This window comes from Botryllus schlosseri, chromosome 10, assembly GCF_051294905.1.
Source record: "Botryllus schlosseri isolate E-star chromosome 10, Bs_hap1, whole genome shotgun sequence".
Lineage (NCBI taxonomy): Eukaryota > Metazoa > Chordata > Ascidiacea > Stolidobranchia > Styelidae > Botryllus > Botryllus schlosseri.
Window position 1 is genome coordinate 1,711,488 of NC_137245.1, and position 25,821 is coordinate 1,737,308.

Sequence of the window (25,821 nt, forward strand, 5' to 3'; positions counted from 1 at the left end):
AGGAAATCGCGCGACGAAAATTTTCAAATTCAATAGATTTTCTCCAAACAAACAAAAAACGCCATCATTTTGAGACCCTTCGAGTTCCGCCGATTGAGGGTTAAGGGTGCGACAGTTACGGCCCTCGAATATCGTGTAACTCTTGTGCACTTCCACTGTGCTACTCGCGTAGCGAAAACCAATGATCCAATCCCCGAATCCACTGTATGATTGTGATTTTAGGTCCACTATGGTGGGGTTTAATATAATCCTTCTGGGCCCAGTTCAAACAATTCTTTGGTGAATGAGATGCTACAGAGAGGTGGGTGTATGATAGCAGTATGCTAGCAGTATGCTAGCTGCTCAATGCATTGTACATTAGGGTTATGACTAGAAAAAAAATTTCAAAATTTTGTGTGGCCTGTAGTCATAAATGATGAGCTTTTGTGTCCTGATTTCAAAACTCACAAAAGTTAAGACTGTTTGAACAAAAACCTCCCGCACAAAAAATTTCCAGTTTTCACTGTATGGAGGATAGGCTTTCTTTTGTAGATACAGACTATATAATTTATTTATCTACTGATTTGAATTTAACTGACCCAATTCCAATTGCGAAGATTTAAAATAGTATTTTGGTACATTTTGAACGCCCTGATTGAATTATTGCTATCGTGTTCTTGTTTACAGTCAATATTAAATAATTAATAAATAATTATTAATTCCGATTTTAGATGTAGACTGTATATATCGTATAATTTCAATTTTTCTGGCAAAAATCAAACTGGGTGTTCGAAAAGGCGAAAGTAGAACAACTCTAGGTATTTTCAGCGGTCTAGAAAACCGCTTAGAATAATATGATGTACAGGAAAATTTGAAAATCTCATATATCATATGTGACACCGTAGCATCTGTTGATACTGGACGGCAGAATGGCGTTTTTTCGAAACTGCGAAATGCAATGATGAGTATGGGTTTTCATATCCCTTGCCAACATCATATTATCGATTCTTAAAGCATATATTAGAGTTCTTCGAACCAACGTCTTCAAGAAATCCAACTCTCAGCTACAAATTTGGAGATGATGTGGTAAAACACTACGAAAACTAGGTGCAATCCACCAAGCACGAATTTCAGATGAAAATATTAGAAAACCGAGGATGTATAGATGATTTTAAGTTTATCTATGGCATGTGCAGAACATGCCGTTTTTTCAAATAAAATAGTATAGATTACCACTGATCAAATGGCATAAACTTCCATCTCTACGCAATGCGAAAGCGTGCTCAAGGGTTGCGTTGCGTACTTCCACTTCCCCAGATAGAGAATAACTCTGGAGATGCTTGCTTATTTATCGCGAATGCGTGTCAGGAAGACTGGTATTCTAACCAGATGTCTAAAGATGGAATATACTAGAGCCCGACCGATTATCGGTTCGTCGATAATATCGAGACGATATCACACTTTGAAAGAATTATCGGTATCGGCCATTGGAGTTGAAAAATTAACGGCAATTTGCGTGTGACGTCACAACATGGTGGAAGGAAGCCAGAAAACTATAATCTTTGATCGCTAGACTGAGAATATTGATATATTTCATATAGCTTACACTTAAAAGGTGTCCAGATGCAGCCTTTCTAGTTCATTTCATGTTCAAGTGTAACAATAGCTGTAAAGATGTTCAATTCAAATAAATGCCCTCTGAAGATTTGCTTATGTATACATCCAACTTCTTTTGAATATCGGCTGAATGTATTGGGGTTATCGGCTAAGGTGTGAGATATTGGTTTTATCGGTATCGACCCAAAAATCCAACATCGGTTGGGCTCTAGAATATATCAAAGATTGTTTGCTGCTATCTTTGCGGTCGAATGTCCTGCAGCGATAAAGTGCCCCAAAACCCCATTGGAAGTCGGATATGTCCGTCGTAGATGTCCCTGGCTTTAACATAATAACAGAAAGGGAAGTCAAATTGATGAATGAACTTTACAATAAGTGTAAAAGGACATATATTTGACGATTAAATTTGTAGCAAAGAATATCTTTGAATTTTAATTTTTTTCCATATTTGGACCAGTGTCGAAAATTGATGTTAGTTTGTGCGGGACATTTTTTTCGATTTGAACAAAATGATTATAATTTTATTAATTTATACCAAAATGTTCATCAATTCTTGCTACAGGCAATTTTTTTTTTTAGTCATAACCCTATGTACATACATGGTAGGGGAGATGTACCGATGGATCACTGGGACCGAAAATACTTGAAAAATTCTCAATGATAATTCCATGATTACACTCCGTGTATCTGTCTACAATTGCACGCTGGCAGGATCTTTACTCGCATACAAAAAACTTCGACGTTTGGAAGTTATGGGGTATCTGACAGATGTTTCCTGTTTCTGGGCGTATAAAATAAATTTCGATTGACGCATACATTTGTCATTTGAATAGTATATTCATATTGAAATGAAACCCGAATATTTTCGCCTGACACTCGTCAGGGGTTTCATTTCAATATGAATATACTATTCAATTGTATACTGAAGTTTTGTACACCCAAGAAGCTCTTCAAATATTTGTCATTGTAACCTTCAACACGAACAAGCCAGTAATCATTTTATTGTGAAGTGTAGGGCTTGTATCAAGCTATTGTGGCGGACCCATGGTCCCCTTAACGCAATAAATCTGATACGAAGGAAATATAACACTTTCTCACCACAGCACGGTAACTTATACTTCGTACTTCGATATTCGCTCATTATTGCATGATGAACTCTTCGTATATAAACTGATTTCAGGGTTTTGAGCTATGAGAGTTTTTTACGCTACCTACGACATATCCGACTAAACTGGATTGATTGTATATGTGAATTAAGAATTCACTACTAGGAAAGCAGAGGACGCAGGTCAAGTTACTGCAGGGCTGGCCAACCTTTTTGGCTGAAGGGCCACATTCGATTGACGTACTCTTTCGCGGGCCACCATCCGCGCGAAGCGCGAAAACTTTGGAAGTTCATAGGTCACTTGTGTTGTCATTTGATTATATTGCGGGCCTGCTGTATATCGCTAGGCTAAGTTTGCGAGGACTGGGATATTCGGCGCATGGACATATCGATATCTAAAGTTGCGACCAAGATGGGTCAAGCATTTCGTGCCTAGGTTTCATAGTGGACGGTCTTATCGCGAGTGCAAACGCAAGGTCGCGTATGTTCAACGACACTTTGTCTCGTAATCGCGAATATAGTTAGACTCAATCTGATACATTAAGTGTTCTTCCATTTTCACAAAATGGTAACAATATTGAAAACAAGCAATCGAGTGACAACATATTGCGCTAAGCTTGTAGAAATTTTTTACCTTTGATACATCTATCGCAAATTATTCTGCTTTATTGTAGTCTACGAAGATATATAACATTATGTGAATGGCTGATGGATCTGTCAATGCGTCGGAACTAATATTTTAGCCATAAAATCTCAAGTGTTGCAGCCAGATTATTCAAATCTTTGGTTGGACTTGCAAGTTCAAAATCCGTGCAATCCATTTTTGATGATATTAGAAATTTCGGAAATTACCTCGCGGGCCACGGGTTGGCCTGCCCTGAGTTACTGGTACAGCGGAACCTGTAATAATTTGGTTAGCTACCATTGTACTTCAGGCCCAGCAAATCCGTCAATCTGCTGCACTATATAATGACACATATTCTTTCGATTCATTTATAAAATTCATAGGGTGGGGACCGATGATACAGTAGCCAAATCAAGCAAAATAGTTACACTAACTAATTATGCAGCAACTGAAACATGCCTACTACATACAGAAACTCTCTATGTAATAATTGCCTATGCGATGCTTATCGCTATAACGAGGTATTTGGAAGTCACAATGTCGATTTACGCGCAATATGTATGTACCCGCAAATTTATAAACTCGAGCCTAAATCGAAACGTGATTTTATTGCAACATTTGAGTTTGAATGCAGATAAGACCGAGATGCTCGTTTTAAATAATGCTAGTCATAATTTCACTGTGAACATCAATCATAAACAAATCTCAATATGTGACTCAGCAAAATATCTCGGCGTCACCATTGATTCCAAATTGTCTTGGAAGCAGCATATTGAATGCACAATAACAAAACTAGCTCGGTGTGTGGGAATAATGACCCGTCTCCAATCTTTGGTTTCCAGATCAGTACTTCGAACCATCTACTTCTCTCTTTTCCACTCTCATCTGCAGTATGGAATCGTAGTATGGGGAAATGCATGCACAACATTTTTGTGCAGAATTCGAACCCTGCAAAACCGTGCGATACGGCTGATCTCATCTGTACCTTTACGTACCAATTTATCGCCTTACTACCGTAAGCATCGAATTTTGCGAGTTGATGCTATCGCTTCGAAGTATCAAAAGTTGTTCACAAATATTTTTCCAATAGTCTGCCTTCTGTGTTTGATGACTTTTTCATACCTGCTAAACATGTCCATTCCCATTACACGAGATCCTCGTCTAAAGGAAACATCTACTTACTCCCACCCAATAACAACCTAACTAAGAGATCTATCGACTACTCGGGACCTATCATCTGGAATGCATTACCACCACATATCAGTGAATTGCCTTATAATAGATTCAAAAAAGCCCTGCTTGATCACCTCTTGTCGTTACACTAACACTGTTGCCCTACTTCGCCCAGACATTACTTCATTGATCATTTGCTACCATTGTTTGATTTTTTTTCTATTGTCCTTTCTTAACTAAACATTTTTTACAGTCAGACTGTTCAGAGTCAAGTGTACCTGTTTGATGCTGGTGTGATCAGACTAGATGACCTTCACGGTCTTATCGATCATTCCTATCTAATACCGAATACTGTGCATGCATATTTTCTGTACCACCATCACTGCCGTTTGTTATGTATTTTGGTTCGATGAAAATAAAGACTCTCTCTCTCTCTCTCTTACTAATTCTATTTTTTTGACAGTTGCGACCAAACATTCTTATTTGGATTGCTGTAGCTTAGAGTATATTACACAGCAAGAAAAGAAGTAACATTTGATTTTTTGATAGTATTTCTCATAGGTCCCCCGGTCTTGTGTCTTTGGACCCACCGGGTGGGGACCGGTGATACGTTCGAGCAACAAATTTTAAACGTTCATAAATATTTTTTTGAAAGTGCGGATATTCATGTATATATGCGCGATAGGTAGAGCTTGTATCGAGGTGTTTAGCCAGCAAAAGATCTGCTGTTATCTGCTGAACATTTTGGGGGCAGAGATCATTTTCCAATGTTTGATCCATCAGTACCACATCTACCATATATCTTGTACATATTGAAGTTGCGATGTCAGAACATTGAATATAATGATACAGTCAATTCATATTACTTTTACATTCTGTACAATGACATCGCCGAATATTTTAGACCGACTTCAAAGATTAATGTGCTGTGCAATATCCTCACTCCATTAAGATTCCTTGCAGTGGTGCCGTATACTTCCATAGAAAGTCGATAATTGATAATAAATTGCAAATGTGGCTATTTTTATGTCGCAATAATACGACCTGCCAAAGTAGGTCTAAAATAAATCTACTCTACATCAAATGCATTTCAGTCCGAATTTATTGCACAGTTGCACACCCTTTCCAAGGACATACGACGTTTGACACTGCCGGAATAATTGATTTTCAGCATTAACTTCCATATATGATATAATCGAAATTATTTTCGTTGTTACTGGACGTAGGTTGTCATGGCCGTGGGACAAAAGTCACCGCTTTCGCTCCCATTTTGGACGTGATCGCTACGTTGTCAATCCATGCGTGTGACTCATCAGAGTCGGATGAAAGGCTTTATGTAGCCTATAGCTTACGTAAAATTCGATAATATGAATATATTTACGAATATATGTACGTATCAAATATAACTAAACTTTCTCTAATTTCACAATTTTCCGAATCGCTCTGTGGTCCACCTCAAGTTACTAATGGGGCCCACCCTTAAAACCCCTTCCTTAACTACTTTCACGGTCTCCACTGTCCATATGTTCGCGCAAAATGATAGCCATTGAAGCCGTGTATTTAATTAGATTCAAAAATAGCCCCTGTTGAAAGATCATTCCTTCTCATCGTGGTCTTGAAGGAGAAATTCATGAAATCCAATAAATTAAACTGCATCAATCACCCAAGAGAGGACATGCCTATTCTGATCTACAGGTTCATTGTGCTTGTAGACAAATACGCTTCAACTTTCGTTGAGCTGCGACATGACATTCACTCTACGTAAAATCTGTATTTAACTGCACTAGCCATGTGCACTTGGGATATTTGGTGTGTTTTCACGCACTCTGACAAATGCTTCTAATCACTACACCCAATTTTGTTCCGACAAAGAGCGAGCGCGAGAGAGAGACATGCGTATTTTGATTTTTTGTGGTTGCAGCTCTTTTAAAATCATGTTTTGGAAGGTATGACTCTGAAGTGGTACACTTCAAGCCACCCTGTTTATAAATAAGTAAGGCTGCTGCTCACAACGATTCGAGTAGACTACTCAAACCTCGAATCAATCATTAATTGTAATGATTCGTGTTAGGGTTTCATTTAAAACAGAAATCAATTTAAAGCAAACATGTTTTAAAATATGGACCCTGTTTGAAACATGTTTTTTATTGTTTTTGTTGTTCTTTGTTCAAACATGATAGTTGTGACGTCACAGTAGATTGACATTAGCAATTAAAACTATAGGGTAACTATAGCTCCTTCGACGGAACGGGTTTCCGACTATCTGTCACCAATAGACCAAAAATATATTTAACCGGCACTAAATCGTTATGGAACACTTTTACGATCGGCGGTCTTCATCATCAGAATACCTAATCCGTACCCAGGGTCCATCTGTATCTACATGCTATAACTGCTGAACCGGCGACGATTTCGAGGGTTCCAGCCACTCCACATCGTATATGTCGACTATATTGGCCGCAAAACATCCGTAGGATCATGCTACATGTTACTACATACTATATGTCTTGGTGTCTGCGCCCATTTGTAAGCAGGATTTTTACTTTGGTGCTTCAAATTTATCGTTCTAGTGAGCCCATAGGGTTAGGAATTGCTCTAAACCAGTGGTTATTAACCTTGCCTCCAGCGCCCCCCAGGGGGCGCTGGCGATTTTGAAAGGGGGCGGAAACGCTCAGGGGGCGATATGGGGGGCGCTGGGCTCGGGGGGGCGGTATGGGGGGCGCCGGAGAGAAATGGCTTCGCAGTAGATGATGTGGTGGTAGGACATATCCTTAATGAGTATTCAGAGAAAATGAACACCGAAAACTTCGTTATATATAGCCTACAAAAGACATATAGGTTTAATTGTCCATGGGCGCCTAAATGACTGGCACCGAATATTCCTGTGTTGGCAATCTGAACCCCAGAAGACGAATTCCATCCGGCAGGGAAAAATTATATTCCAGTGAAGAAATACCAATTTGAAATCGTGTTCGTCTTTTAGTTTAGTACGATTGGGCGACAGGGATATCTAAAACTAGATATTTTTGTTGGGCGATATCCCTGTTGGGCGATTCTATATATATTTTGATATAGCAGACAGGAGGTCACGAAATAACATCATGCAACGAAGTCATACCAACGGGGTCGCCCGCCCGAATATGTTCAATTATTAGTTACGGGCCCTACACTTTCCAAGACACCTAACAATGTTCGCTCTACGTTTTGATGACTCTGCGCACACTCAATAAACTCACTGCGCAGACCCTTGGACAACAGTGCGTAACGACTAAAAAAGGGTCAAAACTGCGGATTAGTTGTACGCAACATAGATTTTCTGTGCACAGATACCATGTCAGCACTGCGCACGTGAGCAGCTTAGACGGAACATTGCACCTCACTCAGCTCTGCCGGTAAATCTGGTCACGTGAGCAGAGAGGACAAGAAATCAATAGCAATATATATGCAATTCCCGATCTTACTGACCGATTTTATCTTGAATTATCGAAAGTTTTCGCACTTCGCACTGGCTCGCGAAACAGTACAGCTGATTTCGTGGCAAAACGAGCAACGTGATGGGGGCGGTCGATTTATCGCCCTATGGGAGCCCAAGACCCAAGTTTTTTCGGGGGGCCTGACGAAGTGCCGTTTCGTTCCTGCCAACGGGTACAAGCCCGAAGATGTATAATTATTATTGAGGGGTCCTACCTTTTCAATCACACATCACTCAGCTCTACTGGTAAATTTGTTTACGTGAGCAGAGAGAGGATAAAATTATTTGATATAAATATACATGCAATTCCCGATCATATTTACCAATTCAATCATTAATTATTGAAATTTTTCGCGCTTCGCGCGTCTAGGCGGGAATACCTGGCTCAGTAAATGGACACCCAATGTAGATGACTAGTATCAGCAAATAGCGGATAGCCGAAAGGGGGTCTGGGGGCGAAGCCCCCTGGAAGTTTGGTTTATCACCCGATGGGGGGGGCTAAGACCAACGTTTTTTGAGGGCTGACGAAGTGGTGTTACGGCCCTGGTAACGAATTAATTGTACCTACGGGCACGCCCGAATATGTTTAATTAATAATTACGTGCCCTCCATCTTCCCATACAACAGCTCAATCAGCGCTACTGGTAAATCTGATTACGTGGGCTGAGAGGATAAAAAGTTTATAGCGACTTGTATATGTAATTACCACCTATTCATTAATGCATTATAGAAAATTTTTGTTACCTAGGGCGACCATGCCACACAAACTTTGCTGACCATCGAAATCACGCTACGGGGTTCTTGGGGGCGAAGCCCTAGGAAGTTTGGTTTATCACGCTATGGGTGCGCAAGGCAATCATTTTTAGGGGGGATGACGAAGTGCTGTTACGGCCCTCCCTCTTACTCATTGTCTTTATTACATTCCTTACAATATGCGGTTGGGGGGCGCTGGAGCACGATAATTTTTGAAAGGGGGCGCTGGAGGAAAAAAGGTTAAGAACCACTGCTCTAAACGGTAGATCTGTGTAATCTCACGGGAAAGCAATCACCGCATCAACCATACACGCCTTTGAACTCCGTTAGAATAATTTCTAATGTTGATGACTCGTGCCGAAATCGTGTCTCACGCGTCAGTGTTGAATTGGGTACGGTATGTTTCATTGTTACATCACCAATACACAATAATTCCACAAATTTGCTGCAAAGTATAGTCGCCCCAAATTTTTACGCCATAACTCGCGAACGCAGCTAGCTAATTGTTCCAGTGACGAGTTGATGGAAAGCTGAGATTCGGCAGTTGCCACAGTCACAGTAGCACGGAGTTCCATCACTGTCTAGTGGAGCCGCCGCCACGAAAGTGGGAGAAATTTATTTCTCAATATAACAAGAATTGTTTTGCGTTACAATTCGACGCAAGCGAAACACAACTGGAATTATCTAGTTATTAAATTTTGGTTTTAGAGCAGAGATTCGAATCAATGTCATCTCTCCATGCCATGACACAATTTCCCTGCAATTTCATGACATTCACGCCATTTCTTACTAACCACTTAACCAGCCTATTCCGTCGTCTACAGACTGACCGTGTCCGATACACCGCGAATACCACCTATACGGTCGTCTCGCATTTCAGGACAATCGTCAATTCTTGACGAAAGACAGAGATCACGATGCTTTCATGATCGATAGTTGATAAGCAATTTTCCGTTGAATTCTCTACTAGTTGCCGATGATTACCCGTGACAAGTATCAGCCGAAAATATTCGGGTTCATTTCAAAGTGAACAATGAACAATGAACTTGAACATATTATACTATTCAATTGGAAATTGAATATGAGATTGAATTGAAAAAAGTTTCGTATGCTTATAGTACAATTAAGCGACACTTAGCAGTAAAATAGAGCCTATAGCAAACGGTAAAATCGTATTTTTCCAAATGATACGAAGCAATCACAATCAAATTGGTGGTCTACTATAGCCAACCCGCCTCCTTCAATCTGAATGGAAACTTATCAAGAAGAGAGACAAGACGGGAATTTGGTAGGATCGTTTCTACAGGTTCGGTCGCTTCTCGCAGATGAAGTTTCGTAGAAGATTATGATCCCACCGACAATAGCATTTTATGGATGATGTCGCTCTATTCGTGAACAACAAATAAGCGGTTTTAGTGATTTTGAGTGTAAAACAGTTCAAAATCAGTCATTCATGAAGACCACGGTAATTTTTGATGATTTAGCTATTTTCTTTCACTCAGCTGACAGGGAAGGAAGGCAATTTCTCACCTTATCATTATTATCGGTCTGGTGCGCAAGGGTTAGCGCCCAGCATTCAAGTACCATAGCAATTCGCAACGCAGTGGTTGGAATCGCTACGGCAATCAACACAAATGCATTAAAATACAGATCGACATTTCCAGATTCGCTTCGATAAAAATATCGAATCTCGTACCGTTCCTGGGCCACATATTCCGTACGGTAACTTTCGAATAAATATATTGTTCTATACATATCCCTGGAATAAATGCAATCGTACCTTACCATAACATACCAATTCCTTGAGGAAGACACATTTACCATAAATCTATCACCTCTAACTTAAACTCGACTCGCAAAATGTAGTGCATAATGACCCACAATAGGCCACACGGGGTGAATCAATCAGAGGGTTTCGGCAGGCTTTGCGTGAACTTCAAATAGTGCTACGGACTGTTGGCAGAACTGGAAAATAGTTAGAAAATAGCCCCGGTTCCGATGTATTTTAGAAGATGCTAGTCTACATAGGCTACTATCGGCTGAATGCACATGCACATCATTTAACAGCAACTTTTCGAAGAATAGAAGTCGCTTCCTCTTTATAACCACATTCCTAACTGACAACGCCGGTGGGTATTTTAGCAGAGCAATCGTATGTTCATTGTTCATAGCTACACTAGGATTGCATTTAAAACAAAAATCAATTGAAAACAAACATGGCCCCTGTTTAAAACGTGTTTTTATTCGTTTTTTAAGCCACTACGTCACGAATCATCTATTGTGACGTCACCATGGATGAACATTGTAAATTGAGAACATAGGGTCAATGCAGGGTTGTAATGACTCGAGTCAGACTTGAGTCACGTTTTCTGATGACTCGACTTGACTGGAGCCATTTTCTCAAAATACGTAAATGACTCGACTCGACAATGCGCATGACTCGAACCAAGTCATATGACTCGAGACACAGACGGTCAAGACAGAAATGTCATCGTAATTTCGAAGAATAATAAAGTAACAACCCTATTGGCATTTTGTCTATTGGTACTAGTACTTGGAAATTCGATCAGAAACTGTTAAAAGTGAGGGAAATTAATATATTATAAATGCGAACCATGCAATAATCTCCAAACAGAATTATAAAAAGTGAGTTTAACAATATTTTAGCTGGAACTGAGCAGTCAACACATTGACTTGGACTGGGACTCGAACCGCTGCTCGATGACTTGGACTCGGACTTGACTCGATGGTGAGTCGAAAATGACTCGACTTGAATCGAGTCAATACTATAAGAATGAAATTGACTTGTGACTCGGAGTCTTGTGACTTGGTTACAACCCTGGGTCAATGCCATATGTTTTTTAGAGGAAAAAGTCATCCGACCCATCTTAAAATAACCAAAAACTATCATGGGCACCGACTAGCTAGAAAGTGGTTCTCAACCTGGTGGGCGCGCCCCCTTGAGTGGGAGGGCGTGAAAGCATCTGAAGGGGCCGCGAAGAAGCGATCAACTAAAAAAAATCGCTTAACCTCCAATTCACGCGTGTTTCTCTATATGTAGACCTAATTTCATGTTTTTTTTAATTCTCTCTGTCTTAATCTTCCATGCCATCAAACAATCTGTTGGGGTTGCTAGCATCCCGGTTAGATTTTGTGATATGACGATAAGAGGGGGCGCGAAATTTTTCACTATCATAAAGGGGGCGTGTCTAAGAAAGGTTGAGAACCACTGATCATGAGCAAATACACTATTTTAAATGCATCATAAAAAACAAATCCGTGCGATTGAGGTGGTGGCTACTGCTTTTTAACTTTTTAATGGGGTAAAATCAGTAGCAAGTATTTACACTCTGCTCAATATCAACGTTGCAATACTCAGACGCCGAATACATCGTGCGGTCTGGCCTGATAGACCGTTAATGCATATGCTTCTATTCCCTCGCAAGTCCTAGTCGAAATTGTTGGGAAAGCGACGAAATATATTGATTTTATGGGATGATATATTATTTGGGTGCCCCAGATGATACATTTGGTTACGTTTAAAACGTCCATATATGTGCTTCGGCATTGTTGCATTATGTTAGGGTTACCATATTTTGAAAATCTGAAAACAGGACACTTTTTCAGAATTTTCAGACTTGCAAAACCGGAGGAGAATTCTCAAAAAATGGTAAATTTTTCCCACTTTGTGATCGGTTGACTAAAAAAAGGTCAGCTTTCTCGCTCGGTTCCCAAAATACAGTATGGTAACCCTAAGCAACACTCATTTTTTATAACAACAATAAAACTAAACATGCTCTCTGACTGGTACCGCTCAAGCGTGCAAGTCAGAGTGGTACGAATGTGTCAACGGTAACGCGCCTGAGAGTCGCGATCTCTTCAATATAGTTTGAAGGTGAATTATGTGACATGCATAATTTATTATAATACGAACGATTCCGCGCTTGTCACCACCATTTCGCCCCTTTGGCTATGTGACTCATTGAGTACGCCAGATGTGTAACGTAGATTTCTGTTCAGCAGAGTAGATATCCCGCAACGGTTACATAGATTGAAATAGGACAAAATCTATTGTTGGCGGCTGTTACAATTCAGAATGGCGCGTATACCTAGCTATTTGTACAATAGACTTGGAAGGAGTGTACTACAGTAAGTATTATAGTACGCAGTACACACGTAGAAATTAGGCGTACGCAGGATAATTTCAGAACTGCAGTATTGAAGACTGTGTATTTTGATACTTGATAGCTCAAAGTGCTGAAAGGGTCATAATCATTTCTCATCTTAGATAATAGTCACGTTATTCTTGAACCTATTTAGTATGCTGAACAGTGAACATACACCGAAATCTACGGTCATTGGTCAGTCGATCCGCCGATCACTTTTTACATGATTCATCAGCTCATAGCACGGCCTAAAAGTATTCGGCATACACCGAAATCTACTGACATTGGTCAGGAAAACCCGATAACTGTTTATTTGATTCATCAGCCAGGGATATCCAAAACTACGGGATGAGTCACTCTCGAATTTCCACTCTCGGCGTCGGGCGTTAGGACTGTAACATGTTCTTTGGTCAAAGCTCACTGTCGCTGAGCTCTAGAGTCGGACGGTTCTCGCGGTTAAGGAGATATTGCAGTGTTTATTTGACTTAGGTTTAGATAAATTTTGAGTATGCAGACTAATATATTGTAAGTGATAGATGTTCATCAGATATCCATAATCTAGTGTGCCGGCAATAACAGTATAAATTACTGGCAGTACTGTGATATATTTGATGCAAATTTTTTGATATATTATTACTTATTAGTTTGCACTAACACATTTACTATGTGGAGCTCTTGGTTGTATTTGAAGCATGTCGCATCAGCTTGTAACATAATCCATTTTTTTTTAATTATTGTGAGACTGCACACTGCACAGTTTATGCGGGTTGCGATAAGGAGCTTAGATAAATCTTTGGGATTTTGGAGTATATACCTCGATCGGACACAAAATTGCGGTTCATTGGCGGTGGAAGATATGTCAATACGTTACTCGCCGTCCAAGAGTCGCATGTATTATACAGAAGTATAATAAAATTTGTGTTTATCAACTCTAAAATTACGGTCATGCTATAATGGTATTTATATATTTAGATGTAGGGCTGCAGTGAAAACAAGCAGCCGTTTAAAACACCATGTTTAAAATGTTTTAAACAAATGCCTTTTAAAAAGAACTGTTTTATTTGAAACGTACAATCGTGCGATAATTGTGTAAATTCTTTCTAAAGACATGTAGTATAAGCCCGCGGACCGTTTCCGTCCAATATAGTCGACTTATAGCTTACGATAGCGAGAGGATGGAACCCTGGTTATCGTCGTCGTCGTCAATTCGACAGTTATAGAAAGTAGATATAGATCATTGGTACTGAATGTGTGTTCTCATGATGATGAACGCCTACCGTAAAGATGCTGCATATCGATGTAGTCCCGGTCCCGGTTAACGGTATTTCTGGCCTTTTTACGACAGCGGTCTGAAGCTCATTCCTTCGAAGGAGTCATATTGACAGTATATTTTCAATGTCAATATACTGTGACGTCACCATTGAATATTCGTCACGTCATTGTTAAAAAAACATGTTTTATACATGTTCGTTTTAAAATGATTTTTGTTTCAAATGCAACCCTATGTATATATCTTGTTCAATCGTCCTTTTTCTTATGCAGATATTAACTGTAGCCTAGTGAGACTGCACAAAACGCATTTTTCTTGAAAGTGAAATCATAATGAGAAATTTGTGAGGAATTTTATTGGTTCAAAGCGAATTAGGTCGAAGCGAACTTATTGGCATTCCTGCAGCTGCGTGTCTTAAAGTATAAAATATGTGTTCGTACTTTGGAAATAGGCGATTCCTAATTTTTAGGAGCGAGAGTTGAAAAGGCAGCTTCGCATCGATGGAGGCGAACGTAATAATAACCAGTTACGTTACTGTGACAATGCCTTGGGATATGGCCATTATCTGAGAGATGCCCTGAAATTGAGAAACCAATCTTCTTAATGAGCATTACTCGTCCACCACATTTTAACCTCTTTAGAAGATAAATACGAAAATTATTCAGACAGCTTCTGCGTATAATCCGGTAGATCTTTACGACTTGATGATGTACTCTAGCAAATTACAAATTTGGTCATCATTCATGTGACCAACTTTAGAGGTTCCGGACGTCATGAAAATGCTTTCCATGAGATGCAGACATTCTTCATTGCTGTTAGTTTAATTACAATTTTATGATTTGCGTAACAGCACAGGTGCAAGTTTCAAATCATTTTGATAGTCTTAGTTGGATTGAAAGACTACGACCAGGAATTCTTCATGTCGACAAATCGTAACATGGCGAAACAATCACAATGCCTTAGACACTCCAAGCAAGATTCCCCGGAGAATTGTGGTGATCAATTTACTGTCGGTACTGATCAGAAGCTGTGTATTTTGGAGGAAGTCAGCAAAAAAGACCTTGACGCGGGCGGAATCAAATCTCTTACGACGCCGGAGTCAAGACGCCAGTCAGCAAGACGCAGAGCATTCCAACAACGTCGGTGCGATATATGCGACAAAGAATTTAGTAGGCAATGTAATTTATGGAAACACAGGTCGATTCATTTCGATGTAAAGAAACATTCCTGCGATGTATGTGGGAAGTTGTTCCGTCGACTGCACGATCTAAAATCACATTTGGTTATCCACAATGATTACAATCAGTATCACTGCAACATATGCAGTAGACATTTTCGTCGGAAACATGGTTTAAGATTGCATCAGCTAATTCATTCCGGTGTTAAAGAACAAGTTTGCGAAGTCTGCGGGATGGAATTCAGTACAAAGAAGGTTTTAAGAGCTCACTTGAATCGTCACAGTGTAACCAAGCAACATCGTTGTGATATCTGCAACAAAGAATTTCGTTCGCAATTTAGCTTAAAGAGCCACAGGTTGATTCACGTCGATGTCAAGAATCATTCCTGCAATGTATGTGGGAGAGAGTTCCGTCTACGGGACGATTTAAAATCGCATTTGGGTGTGCACACCGATTACAAACAGTATCGCTGCAACATTTGCAATAAATATTTTCGTCAGAAAAGGGTTTTAAAAATGCATCGGCTTATTCATTCCGGTGTCAAAGAACAAGTTTGCGAGGTCTGCGGGATGGAATTCCGTACCAAATCGGGTTTAAGATCGCACGTGAGTGTCCACAGTGTAATCAAGCAATATCGTTGCGATATATGCAACAAAGAATGTTGCAATCAAATGGCTTTAAGACAGCACTTGCTAAGTCATTTCGGTGTCAAAAACCATAAGTGTGATTTATGTGGGAAGGATTTTTGTACAAAGGCCGTATTGCAGCAGCATATGGATATCCACTTCGGAGTAAAACGACATCGATGCGAAATATGCGACAAGGAATTTCGTCAGATAGCTAGCTTGAAGCAACATTTGGAAGCTCATTTTGACGTGAAGAAATTTTCTTGCGAAATCTGTGGACGCGCATTCGGCAGTAGTTCACATAGGACCAGACACATGAAAGTTCATACCTCTCTGAAAGAATATCGATGCGGTATATGCGGGAACGAGTTCCGAAGAAATGATGGATTGAAATCGCACATGAATGTCCACAATGACACAACATAACAACACAAATATATATGCAACAACGAATTCCGTTACAGAGACGCATTTAAAGTATCAACAGATGAATCTTTGCCATATAAATGAATTTGTATGCGAAATCGTTGAAAAGGCATTCATTCTGACACATGTATGTCCATTCCAGCAACAATGTGAAATCGTTGTGAGATTTGCGTCGAGATCTGACACCTTACAGGAAAGAGGAAATTAGGAGTAGCTAGGAACATAAAGATATAAAATGGTAGCGAAGATGACGTTTACATCGCAACACGACAAATTTTATATCCCAGTGATAACTGTAATGGGTTGCTAGTAGCAATAGGGTCACGTTGTCATGCTGATGACTTTACATGTTATGCACAAACCTGCCTTAATAGCGTGTAATTTCACGCTGCATGTCGAAGCTTTGCTTTAGTTTCACATATAATATAGACGCGATCTTTGAGTGGTACCAGCAGTATTTTCATTGAAAGTACAGATTGATGGATTTTCTTTATATTCTTATGATAACAAAACACCGTAGGCCTATAGTAGATCGGACAAAATAGTTCAAGACCCAACAAGATCAGTAAATGCAGAGGAGAACGTGCGGTGGTCCGATTTCTGTTGATTCTCATAACACCCTATTACACTATTACAGCTATATCAGAATGTTCCGTAGACATTACCAAGAAAAGTAGTAAAACACGCGCCATCTACAGTATACAAATGCGGTTTCTTAATGTTTGAACCCCACAAATAGACATGAAATGGCCACAGTAATATGCCATAAAAGCGGTTCCACTTTGCTTTAAAAGCTGGAATAGCATGCGTATATGTGAGGGCACCGACGTAAAATTGTTTCACAAATGTGCTCAACCAGGCTCATTTGCTGTATTCGGCTAAAATATTGTTCTTTCTGAAGACCAGGCCGAACCAAGCCGTGTAAATATTGCATATACCTTGAGGACTGAACGTTGAAAAAATATCAATTTCAACTTGATTTTTATGAGACGAGCGCAGAGTCCTCAGTGAAATTCTTTCAGAAATATTTCGACTAATACCCGTGAGACCGTGACGATGCATATGGGCAAAAAGATCCCCCGGACGGACTATGGTCACGGGATCAAACTAATTCCCACGACAATTGCCCTTGCGCACAATGTTGCCTATCGTGGTTCGTGAAGAAAAAAAACTAGATTTACCAACGAAAAAACACTATATTGATAATAAAATACACTCGTTTTGGAATGTAAGCCCAAAACTATTGAGTAAACCATAAACTGTGAGTGGAATGCATTGATTACACCGGTCAACAAAATGAAAAGAAATTTTAGGCAGAACATCTGAAAGACGTTTCTGGGGTTTTTGAGGTTGCTGATTACGAATATCACATTAGTTTTGTCAGGTAGGCTCTTTGTCAGAAGATATTCATACCCCTAAAAGCCCAAAATTAGTGTATTTACCCTTAAATATTTCACTTGCAAGGAAGAAAATCGTAGTTTTGTCTAATTTTATACTGCGCATAAATAGATAATTGACTATGAAAAACCCTCAGGTCGTTCTCAGCCATTCTATCAATATTAACATGACATGATGCGAAATATTTGTTTGTCAAAAAAGCAGTTTGTGAAGCCTAAAAATTGTACTTTTGCACAACTGAAATACATATTCTCCTGTATCAATTGATCATTCTACCAAGATTAAAGAGGAGTATAGAACTATAAAATTTGTCCTTGAAAAGCTTAACTGCAATATTCAAATGCGTCTCATTTCTCTTGACTGGTAAAGGGATAATTTTTCCGCTGAGTCAACAAAGTGGGTATACCTAGTAACCCTAACAAACGAGAAGCTTAAATATGGTATCTGGTATATTCGAGTTGGAATGAAAGATTGCAATTTCACATTTGGAAGGAGTTTACTACATGTAATTTCTCCTAAGATGCAGTAAATAAACCTTTTTAGAATTAGATGATCACAAAGCACCCAACTACAAACAGTTGGTCCGAAAATTCGTGGCTGCATTTCGAAATCTTGAACACAAACATGTCCATAAAAGTTCACTTCCTGTTCCGTCAACTTGATATATTTCCTGATCATCTTGTTGATTAGCAAGGGAAGAGGTTCTACCAAGACATCAGAACAACATAAGAAAGATATCAGGGCAGATGAGATGAACAATCGAACATGTTATGGCAGACCATTGCGGAACCTTTCGAGAAACTGCACTAAATAGCTTACAGGCGAAAATCGTACAATAAAACAACTTTGCTTTAAAATAAACTAATAATAATATTCCAACTGATTACTTCAAATTTACAATAGGTGGTTGACACAAAACTGATTGAATTAATGCCACGTCATTTGAGTATCTGTAAATACTTATATACATGACTAGAGTCTATTTATGTACATGATATCCGTGAAAGTATGTAACTATGATAAATATATTACCCCTAAATATAGTACTGTTGCTGTATTTTGATTTAAAAGAGTCTTCTGTGTGTAAAAATAACAAGTAGTACGACTGAGCCGATTTTGTATCTAGTCATTACCGCGAAAAAGGAGGATTTTGGTCAAAAAAGCCCCATGGGTTATCTCCACAACACGAGCCAATTTGAAAAAACTAAGGTCATATTCGGAATCGGTGGCCTTCAGGACCTCCAAAACCACTCTTACTTTGTCTGCCTAAAAATATGTGTTGACCAGTGTTATCAAAAATTTTGAAGACTTGAAGTAAGCTCATAATTTTTTGTTAATCAACATAAACAATATTATTTTTAGGCAGATTTATGCTACATGAAAATTTTCTTCGCGCTGGGCGTGATTTAGTAGCGCATCTATTGGCTTTAATATGAGGACTACCACCTTTGCAAAAACTGAGATCAAAAATAAATAAAAATAACATTCATTTACCAGAATAAGTCTAATTGTAATTGCAATTTCAAGATAGCTGCATATTCATGGGATCGGTTTATCATGTTTGGATGCTTTACTCAAAGATAGGGATTCTAAACCTGGGGGCAGTTTGCCTTTATTCTGGGGTTCGCGAAGATGTTGAACGTAATCAGCTTCCAAAATAGGCCGTAAGTCTGTGCACATGTGCCGACCTTTAATTAGTAAACAGCTGATCAAATATTTAGCTGGGCCACGGAACATTTCCAATTTGGAAAGGGAGTCGCGACCATAAAAGGTTGGAAACCATCGGATATGCGGTGTATATATTGCTCAGTGGTGCAGTATGAACCGGCATTACGCTGATTAATAATCTTATCGGTGTGACATGAACATGACTTGACGATATGTAATTACGCTCCTTGCATTTTCGAAGTCATCATCCACCACGAGCTCTACCGCTAACTCTGATTATGTGGACAGAAAGAGCATAACAATTATACAGTAATATATGGAAGAACCAATATTATTGACATAATTCATTCAAATCATTCAACGACCATATGCATATAGTAAGCCCGCAGTAGTTGTGTCGATCACCCTGCGGTGCGCCCAAGATCACTGTTTATTTGGGCGGGAGGGATCTGAAAAAATGTGACTTCGGCCATGGTTACTGCTTGCAACACACAACCAAATACTCCCAAACTGGATCGTGACCACCTCTAGTCAGTAGACAAAGCTTTTCTGGTGTGATGTCATATTGATTGGCAATGTGTTCATAACTCATCCGCTCGTGGGCGCTAAAGAACGTCCGGAATTTCTGCAACAAAAATATGCTAACCATAGTTATAATTATATATTTTCATACAGTATACACTATCATGTATACGCTAGATTATAAGGCATTCGAATGGATGGAATTGAGGGTAAATCATTCTGAATCATTTGACAGGGGCCAGCCACGTTCATCGCAGATCTTCATATATGACCATGAAGTAGAATATTCCGTAGCAGAATTATTTGACTTGAAATTTTTCTTAGCACTTCCCATGATTTATCGTCAAATTTCTTGCATTTAGTATTGGAAACCCTCCTATAAATGATAAATACGCGTAATTTACAGAATTGAGTCCAACTATACTCGCAATTAGGAGATAACGTGTCGTCCAACACGGGACGTCGCTTGTGCGCTCGAACTGAGATCGTCGGCGATAAAACATTTGGGCAAAATGACAAAGCCGTGTTCACCGAAACTGCGAAATTGCTATGTCTAAAACGTCGAATAATCCTGATCTAGACAAATGTTCCCATTGCTATACAGGAGGCGACCCCCAATATGTGCAAGTAATATATTTATTGATCGAATTCATTCATTACCTTTGAAAAAATTTCGTCCTTCACGCGACCAGGGCATGACTGCACACTGTACAATTGCACACTGAGTTTTCATGACATAATTGTCATCAATTTTAAAACGTAGTCATATAGGTCTTGTTCTCGATGTTACCGAATTCGTTTCGTTCCTTATCGGGCAAATAAAAAAGGTTTTCAACATTCAAGTTGCCCGCGCAACGGTTCGTAAATCTCATTGGCCGAAAAGGTTGGCCACACCTGACATAGATAGAATTGAACATTATTTGCAAAATACAATTCATTTGCACAGAGGAAGAAAGAAGCAATATGCATCTTCGCGATGCAGTCACAAATTCATGCAATTTTCGGAACCATACCATGATGTAGTCACAGAGCAAATAAATCGTCTGGTTGTAAAATTGATGTATATATAACCGATCGCTCCTTCCGACGTGATAAAATTAATAATATTTCCGGTGTAGCTTAGCTGCTTGGGTAGAACAAATGATTAAGAAAGACTGCAAGTCTTAGTCCTTGAATACTTGACTCAGAGCTTGTAGACTAGAGGTCGACCGATTATCGGCTTGGCCGATTATCGGCGCCGATATTTGGAACTTTCTCGAATATCGGTATCGGCCAATCTAGGCCGATATCGCGACCGATATTTTATATCTAACTACAATCTACCTTTTCTGAACTGATCTGCAATTCTGTATCATGTTTTGATTTTCGGGTTATCCCAAATTTCAACGAATGTTCACAATTAAGCAATAAGTCTTTTCGATTTCAGTTTTCTCGTTTGTTGTTCACCTTTCTGTGGCATGAACAAGTGCCACCTTGCCTAATATATAATATTTTCGGCGAAATAGTTCTCTGCTCCTTCCATATTAATATCGGCCTATGATATCGGTTATCGGCCTTGTGAGCGTCGAAATATCGGTATCGGTATCGGCCTGTAAAAATCAATATCGGTCGACCTCTAATGTAGACTAGACATATGCTATTTGACTACTTCCTAAATTTCGTTTATGTCCAATGTCTATTAGTAGTGAGAGTGTGTGTGCTTGTAATCAGTACAGTGTGTAATGAGAAAATTTGTAAGCTGCATCTCTGTATTAGTTGCTGACTCATACACAAGAGCAACACTTAGATCAGAGGTCTCAAACACGCGGCCCGCTCGAGCATTTTGTGTGGCCCGCGACGACATTTTAGACTTTTATTAATTTGACACAATATATGAGTGTCACATATATCTTTTCAGGTTATAAAGTGAAATTTCCCTGCTCCGAAAGCCTTAAACTATTCATTAAACTTTACTATCACATCAATTGCAACCAATACCATGCAGTGGAACATTTACTATTTCGCCACATTTCCAATTCGTGATGACAAAACCGGACCCTTAGACGATTCTAGACTGAAATTTGTGAGTTGGACTTGGACGCGACCTTTCTTAGAATTACTCAAACACGGGCTAACTCGATGGCAAAATGAGAATGACTCGAGTGGACTTGGAGTGACTCGGACTGCCGTAAATTTGTTAGAACCATGGACGCAACAAACTAATCGCGTATCAGGGCAATAGTAATAGATCAGAAGGTCGCAGCTTGGTATTTCGTTAACTAAGCAAGTATAGTTATGGCAACCATTGGCAATCTGTTAGTTACATATTTGGTCGCTAAACCATGTTATTGGGGCCACTTAAAGGTACCGAGTACCATAGTGGTACGCTCCAACGATGTAACAGCAACAGGCCGTTCGGCGTTCCGGCATTTCAATCACTAGGACACATTCATTAATATATTTATATTATATTTATATTTTTTCTGCTCCTATATTTGAAGATATTTGGCCATGATATTAATAGCCTACTTATCAGAAGCATACCCGAATCCTGGATTGGAATTACAATGCTCAACTTAAAAATGTTTTGATATCAGATTAGTCTCTATTATCAACCTATTGGATTCAAAATATTCATAGTAGCTGAAAATTAAAGACCGATCGCTTTTATGATGGCATCATACATTTGTCCGCCCATATGGTGTCTATATCTTAAAGGTAATATATATCATGTAGGCCTACAACAGCAATTCTATATGAACAGTTATAAATGTGATGATTCTTTTCGTGCCAGGCCTAAATTGATACAAACGTAAATCACATTTTGACGATGTCTGTTTACCGTCAGTCTGCTGGATCGGCTCACTTTCAATAGGAAAATTCATTCCCGCCAAATAAGGCCTACTTGGAAAGACATAGAATACCCCTATAAACGCTGCGGCCCGCGGCGTCGTCAAAACTGGAAAACTGGCCCGCAAGCACATTTGAGTTTGAGACCTCTGACTTAGATTGTTTGGTTCAAGTGTAAAGAACGCCCGTGACGTCATTATATGTCTATAGGGAACACTCGGATGATATTTTGATAATACGTAGGAATTTTTTAATGGACGGACTTTTGATGGAAATAGTAGATAAGTTTGTGATTGTCCGAATGCAACAGTATCTGATAAAAATGACGGTATTTACTACGGTGCAAACTTCATGATGGTACTATATGGAACTGATGAAGAGAACGCACGAAGATCGTTATGATAAAAAAATAATAATAAATAACATGAATTTCAGGAATTTAAATGGGGTACGCTATTATGTCAATCATACTTTTAAAGAAAGCGCACGAGATCGTTACGATAAAAGTAATAAAAGAATGTCCCACTCGAGACATCGCTGTATGCGGGCGATGTCGCCACCTATAATTGGCTGCAGTATTATTTAAAATGTAAAACGTAATGTTATAAATATTAAAAATAAAAAAAGGAGGGGTTCATCACGACAAAACTTCCGAGGCAGTTTTGTAGGAATCGGATGGGCGACGAACGTGGACATCTAATTGTAATCACAACGATCTCCATTTGAAGATGTTATTTCCAACTCTATCCCTCTAAGAAACACAATATTGGCGGACTCATTAAGACGCCTGCCTATCCATTAGGGCTGGGACCAGGTGTGTTTGTTTTCAGAGATGGTCCAAGTAATTACTCAAATGGGAGTAGAAGTAACCACGAAAAATTCGACACTTCGTGAAGACAGCCCAAATTACTCGGGTTTTCTGATCAAGGGCTATACTTCTATTCCGGCAAATGGAAACGAGAAGAGAATTATGTGAATGGGGCGCAGATTGTTGATTCAATTTACTTGAGTACTTCAAATAGAGAGTTGAGGTATTCCATTACGGAACATCTTTATTTTTTTAGAAATATCTGTGGTGTTAGTTGGTCGTTGTTTACATCGGGCTGGATTCGTAGTACTGTGATCAGGTTAAATGGCTAGAAAGAGCCTGGGTGAACCACCAACACTCAGGTAGGTGTGGTGGAATTAATCTATGTGCGATTTTAGCCCATGGCCGATTGTTATTGTAGCATATCATGAAATGCCGCTACGTTGCAATGATATATTTAGCTTGCCTTGTCGTGACTGCGGCAAGATTGCATGATTTGGGTGGAGCGACTCGAATTAGGAATGGAATTACTGGCCTGCGACTGGTAATATGACCAATAAAGTCAACTGACTTTGCGTCGTAATTAATGGGAAAAATGCCGTTAAACCCGAAATTCTGGTTGAGCAGGCTGACGACACGACTCCACATATACAGGTGAGGCGTATACTTTATGGTAGTAACTCCGAACTGTGTTCACTGCTCCTGAGCGATCTAGGCGTGGAAAGGGTGTCTGATGGTGTAAATAAAGGTGGTCTCGTTCCAATCAATACAGTCGTATAGGCTGAATGTGCGGCCAGTAAAATTTTATTGCAAAAACTTTTTATTTTCAAACCTGCAAATTGAGCGCCAACAAAACTTTTCATCCCCTCCTAGCTATTTTAGCTATCAGGTTAATATTGCCTGTGGGCTACGACACCTTAAAATAGACGCTTATCTGCGACACTGACATGAAAATACTGCGATTTATGAATTAACGTTGGCACTTCTGCCGTATGGTCTAAACTACTTAAGTAGCCTAAGCGGAATAGAAATGTGCTCGGCAAACCTTAAAGAGTTTATTTGCATCGCACGATTTTTTTTCCTTCATGTGCAATCCGCGTGGCACATTTTGCTCCATTTTTTCATGTGATGTGGGATTCCAGAAAGGTCTGGAGGGTGAGTTTGTAAAAGAGAAATGAATACCAATTACGTGACAAAGCATTTTTCGCCCATGAAAAAATGAGAATTACGCGTCATTACCTAATTTGGGGCATTCTTGAAGATTCCAAGGGCAAAAAAAAAACCTGTTGGTCTAGAAATTTTTTACGTCATCAGTGCGCGTGGAAGTAACTGATAGAGGATTCTTTTTTCCTTTTTTTGCGGGACGGAAATGCATATAAGTCGGTATACTTGACTTGGAATGTCAGTATCAGTTCCAGTGGGATCAAGAAAACAATTCAAGAAAACAAGCAAGGATTGAAGAAGATTGAAGAAGGCAATCTCTTCTATTTCAAGAAGATATCGTTTATTTCAGGTGGGCTATTCATCGACTTCCCGACCACTTTGGGGTGGCGTATTCTGACTCTGCAATGTGCAAGACAGATCATAACTACCCGATCACATTCGGCCATACGCGTTATAGAGCAAAGGTATCTGGCACCCACATATCCTCTGACGGTGACGTGTGGTTCTCAGAGAAATGGAAGTTGACGTTTATCAGTTTACATAATTGTTATCATGAATCAAAATCCACCATAATTTCCAGTATGACATGAAATGTACATATGAAGCATTGTTTGTACGGTACACTACCCGTCATCACAACCCCTTGTGTATTCGGTGGGTTTCTGTCTATTATGACATAAGGCTATAACTTGACGACCATATAAGTTCGACATTTGGAGCATGCTAAAGAAGTTCGCTGTCAGTGACTAGCTTACTGAGAAGTCAAGTATATTGATTATGACATTAGAATTACGATGTACTACCACTGAAGACTAGCGGTAGCGGACGGGGGCCAGTTTTTTGAATAACGATGAATTGGTCGGATTGACCAACAATTAATTACTTTGTAAAGGGATAATTACTAAACTCTTAGTCTCAAACAAAAACTGGACAAACAGAATGATGAATAAATTGTCAGATGAATTTAGTTATCCTCGGATTTGTACATCCAATCTGATGGTCATATCCCAACTATTAGCTATGTTCCCCGATTGCGGTACAG

General features: G+C 39.4%; 1 protein-coding gene and 1 long non-coding RNA gene across 2 annotated transcripts in view; both read left to right on the forward strand.

The window, feature by feature from the left end:
* The window catches only part of LOC145447848 (uncharacterized), a 272,584-nt gene that overhangs the window by 155,086 nt on the left and 91,677 nt on the right, over positions 1-25,821 (forward strand). The window lies entirely within an intron of this gene.
* LOC145449158 (uncharacterized) lies at positions 14,073-18,578 on the forward strand. The gene has a single exon (XM_080327627.1). The coding sequence runs from the start codon at positions 15,080-15,082 to the stop codon at positions 16,388-16,390; it is 1,311 nt and encodes a 436-aa protein (XP_080183753.1). The 5' UTR covers positions 14,073-15,079; the 3' UTR covers positions 16,391-18,578.

What these genes read in the sequence shown, in the direction of transcription:
- LOC145449158 (XM_080327627.1), top strand. Translation starts at nt 15,080, where the DNA reads ATGTCGACAAATCGTAACATGGCGAAACAATCACAATGCCTTAGACAC.